Source organism: Piliocolobus tephrosceles, chromosome 21 (assembly GCF_002776525.5).
Source record: "Piliocolobus tephrosceles isolate RC106 chromosome 21, ASM277652v3, whole genome shotgun sequence".
NCBI lineage: Eukaryota > Metazoa > Chordata > Mammalia > Primates > Cercopithecidae > Piliocolobus > Piliocolobus tephrosceles.
This window is the reverse complement of record NC_045454.1, coordinates 12,291,903-12,295,966: the sequence shown is the minus strand read 5'-3', so window position 1 is coordinate 12,295,966 and position 4,064 is coordinate 12,291,903. Positions and strand designations below refer to the sequence as shown.

The 4,064-nt window shown below is 56.9% G+C and overlaps 1 protein-coding gene and 1 long non-coding RNA gene across 4 annotated transcripts in view; one reads left to right on the top strand and one right to left on the bottom strand.

Annotated features, from left to right (window-relative positions):
• Positions 1-1,152, bottom strand: part of EML2 (EMAP like 2) — a 35,230-nt gene extending 34,078 nt beyond the window's left edge. For 2 of the 3 annotated variants that reach the window (XR_003309987.1, XM_026457348.1), the window contains exons 1-3: positions 916-1,148; positions 707-830; positions 430-537 (exon numbers count right to left, since the gene is read on the bottom strand). Coding sequence is in view for 2 of the 3 variants with exons in the window: in XM_026457348.1 (XP_026313133.1) it covers positions 430-537; positions 707-830; positions 916-1,108 (425 nt within the window). In the remaining variant the exon portion in view is untranslated. Of the gene's footprint in view, positions 1-429; positions 538-706; positions 831-915 lie in introns of all 3 variants that reach the window. The other variant, XM_026457349.1, reaches the window with a different exon arrangement.
• LOC116418576 overlaps positions 1-1,616 on the top strand; it is a 2,952-nt gene extending 1,336 nt beyond the window's left edge. The window contains exons 2-3 of the long non-coding RNA XR_004228666.1: positions 451-854; positions 1,007-1,616. This is a non-coding gene — a long non-coding RNA (uncharacterized LOC116418576). The remainder of the gene's footprint in view (positions 1-450; positions 855-1,006) is intronic.
• Positions 1,617-4,064: the final 2,448 nt, after the last annotated feature.

Sequence of the window (4,064 nt, the reverse complement as noted above, 5' to 3'; positions counted from 1 at the left end):
GAGCGAGACTCCGTCTCAAAAAAAAAAAAAAAAAAAACAAAAACAAATTCCTCAGACTCCCTCTTTCCTTGCAGAAACTCAGTGGCTGCTCCCTTGACTTCATCCCTGAAACTCAACGGGGCCTCTCCTTTACCTTAATAACCACGTCCATAAGCCAAGCTCCTCCCTGACTTCCTCAGCCTGTAGACCTGACTGTCCAGCTCCTAAAAATTCTGGCCCCGCCCCTCAAATATTGACTCCGCCCTCCCAGACCTTCCTCTGTTACCGTGCCACCTTAAGATTGGTCCTTCCAAGGCTCTGGCACTGTCCCCGTATTTGAACCAGCTGGCCCCACTCTAGGTTACGACCTCGTGGCCTGGGGCATGACTACATTTCTCGACCACTTCCTCCCTATCTCTTTCTGCTGCTTAACGCCGCCCCAGTCCTTACCCTTCCTTTTTCGCGCTACAGTTGCTGCTGGAGGATGTGGTCCGGCTGCGGGGGTCCTCGCGGCGCACCGAGGCCAGGCGCTCTGGTGACAAGTAGCGGCGGACACTGCTAAAAGAGAGCACACAGTTGGGGGCAGAGCCTTCGAGGCCAGCAGGCAAGTGCCGTGAGCAGGCGAGATCCTCCCTGCACCTTCTGCTGCTGGAACTCAGGCAAACAAACCACCTCTGTCTCCCATGAGGTCTTGGAAGAGGCTGGGGGTCCCCGCCTTGTGCCTTACCTGCGCCCGGAGGTCGCCTCCTTCTTGGGAGAGGATGGGGACGTGGCATAGCCACCCACGCGCCGCGGGGGTCCCGAGCCATTAAGGGGCGTCCTGGTGGGAAGGCCTTTCAAGAGCTGACACACTGGAGGGATGGGGACAGAAGAGGGTGAGTATGAGGACCAGGCCCCGGTCCTCCCCATCCCACCCCTCCAGTCTAACCGGGATACCCGAGGCAGTGGTGCCTAAGCGCGGAGGCGCCCGGCCCTTGGGGGTGCCCCGCGCGCGGAGCGCAGCTCCCTGTTCTTCGCACGCCCGCAGGCGACGCAGAGCATCCGCCAGCGCCGCCTTTAGGACCGCCAGCTCGTCTTCCTGTAACTGCAGCCGCTGCTCCAGCGCCGACACGCGGTCGTCCACTTCCATACCGCTCGTGCCCGACAAATTGTCATCTGGAAGACGGGGGAGTGCCGGCTGCAGGGCCACCCAGGAGCTCCAGTACCCAACGGGTCCCTCCCGCCTTCCTGGGTCTAAGCGAGGGGGCCAGCCACGCCCCTTTCCTGTCCCGCTACCTGGGGCTGGGACACTTGGAGATGGGCCAAGGAAGAGGACTCTGAAGGGGGAAGGAAATCCCCACCGCTCTCCAACCCATCCCCACACTCCTCTCTGCTGCAGCGCGCTGGCCCTGTGACCCTGGGGAAGTCCCTTCCCTCTTATTTTCTAAGATTCAGCGAACCCAGGAGCCTCTCGCTCTGGCTTTAAGATTCTATGACTAAGACGTGGCCAGGCACGGTGGCTCACGCATGTAACCCTAGCACTTTGGGAGGCCCAGGCGGGCGGATCACGAGGTCGGGAGATCGAGACCATCCTGGTCAACACGGTGAAACCCCGTCTCTACTAAAATACAAAAAGAAAAAGAAAAAAAAAAAAAATTAGCCGGGCGTGGTGGCGTATGCCTGTAGGCCCAGCTACTCTGGAGGCTGAGACAGGGAAATCACTTGAACCCGGAGGGTCAGAGGTTGCCATGAGTCAAGATCACGCCACTGCACTCGCACTCCAGCTTGGCGACAGAGCGAGACTCCGTCTCAAAAAAAAAAAAAAAAAAAAAAAAAGATTCTATGACTAAGACGTTTAAGTATCTATGAGTGATAAGAGCATTTGCAAAATGACACACTAACCTACTCCTAATGACACTAAAGTTCTAGAATTGATCCCCAACATCCTCCGAAGATGCTGTTATGAATACCAACGTCTCTTCACTGTTTCTAAGACTTTCCCAGTCAAAAGGTCATGCCTAGCCTCCCCATGTCCCCTCCTCTCCTCACCCTGGTGTTCGACCCTAGAGCCAGCTGCAAGGACAGAGCTTCGGCGGCCCCTGGCGGCGGACTTGGGGGTTGCAGGCAGCGCATCGCAGACCCAGAAGACCCAAGGGAGAATGCAGACGGGGATGACACCTAAACTCTTCCCCCGCAGGCATTCCTCTTTTCTGTTCTCCTTCTTTATTTCGCCTCTACCCCGCGCCCCTGAGTTGGCTCTCCAGCCTATGGATGCAACCAAAATGACTCCCCGAGTGGCCCCCCCAACCCCGCTCATTTTCCCAAAGTGGGAGGGGTGGAGACCCAAGGGGTCCCTCTCCCCCTTTTCCCCCAGAATACTCATACCCAGACTCATTGCTGACCACAACCAAGGAAGCCCTGGTTCCCAGCCTGGTGGAAGTAAAGGTGGTAGCTTAGACAGGGACAGGGCGTGGAGCTCGCACCTGCCATCCCGCGTCCATAGGCCGCCCAACTGGCCCTCTGGGCTCCGCAGTGCAGCCGCCGCTCCTCCCTCCTTCCCCCGTAGCCCAATCGCCTACCGAGGCTTGTCCGCCCTGCCCCCAACTCAGCGCCTCCCAGGTCCGGTGCCCGGACTGCAGAGGGAGGTGGGAGCCTCCTGAGGTCAGAAGGAGTGAGCCGTCAGCACTTAGAACTCATAACAGTGAGAAACCTCTAGGGGTCTTGTTGGCATCAAGTTTTGCAAACGGGAAACTAAGGAAGGAGGCTAGCAGGAGTGTGCAGAGACACGCCAAAGATCACCCAGCCAGTAGGTGGGGGCAGGGGACCCAATCACCTCCTTTGCTCAGCCTGGTCCTACCTACCATTAATAATACGACCAGGAAAAAAATGGCATCTGATACCGTGAGCTTACATGTGCCAGGCGCTGCTCACACAAAACACTTAGCACGTTCCTGGCTCATGTTGATGCTCGATAAATCCAGAATAGGATTAACTATTTTTATGATACCTAATGCTTTTGGCAACTCTAGTAGTCGTAGTGGCATAATCCATTTTAGGAGGAGAGGAGGAGGAACTGAAGCCCAGAAAGGTGACGTTACTTGTTACATGCACACACAGCCGATCAATGGAAGAACCCATACTCAACCCAGGAATGGCCACCCTGTCATTCTGGCTCTTAGAGGGACAGAGGAGGACAAAATAAGAATTCTGGGTACCCTGCTAATTCCAGTGGTCCCTGGCACTAGGGTGTGTGCCCAGAGGACTGAACCTCCAAACTGAGTTAAATAGAGGTGCTTTCATCTTGACACTTGTGCCCCACCCAGAGCGGCCAGTTGCACTGTCAGGCCTTGGCCAGCCCATCCTGCCAATCCCCACATCTCCACCATCCCCACCCCTGTGACTCAAGCCCTCTGCTCCCTCCTGACCATCCCCTCATCCTCAGCCCTTTTTTCCCAGAAACCAGGCCTCACTTCCCACTTTTCCCTCCTAACTCCCCTCTTCTCCTATCTCTCTTCACCTGTGCCTGATACCCACAGTGGCCCTTCTGGTATCACACGCATTTGTCTAGGGAGAAGGGATGGTCCTAATGCACGGGAGGGCCAGGGCCAGAGGATTTGGGAGGTATCCTAAAGGCAAAGTCCTCTGACTGTCCCTTTCCAGTCCCACACTCTGCCCTCAACTCAACACCAAATCCATCCCCACCCCCTCCGTCTGTCCCCCTGCTACGGAGATAGGGGAGCGTTCCAGAAGCTTGAAGGGAGAAAGGGCAGAGTTCCAGGCCCAATCGACTCTCAGGTCCTTCCCCCTTCCAATCCCTGGTTCCTTCGTGTTCTGCCCTTCTCTCCTCTCCGTCTAGCCACCTCTGGAGTAGCGGAGGATCCAAGTGGGTGGGGGGCTGGGATCTGGGTTTTGGGGACCAGGGACCTTCTCTTGGGTCAGGGTCCTGCTGAGGGAGAGGAAAGGGGGATCTTCAGCAAGGGAGGGGGATGGGGACTTGGAAGGAGGAGGTTGGGGCAAGAAGAGATGGGTCCAGCCTTGGGCGGGGCCAAGGTCGGAACTGAGGAGGGGTCTCACCGTTGCAGTATTGCAGCAGCGAGGACGTGTCG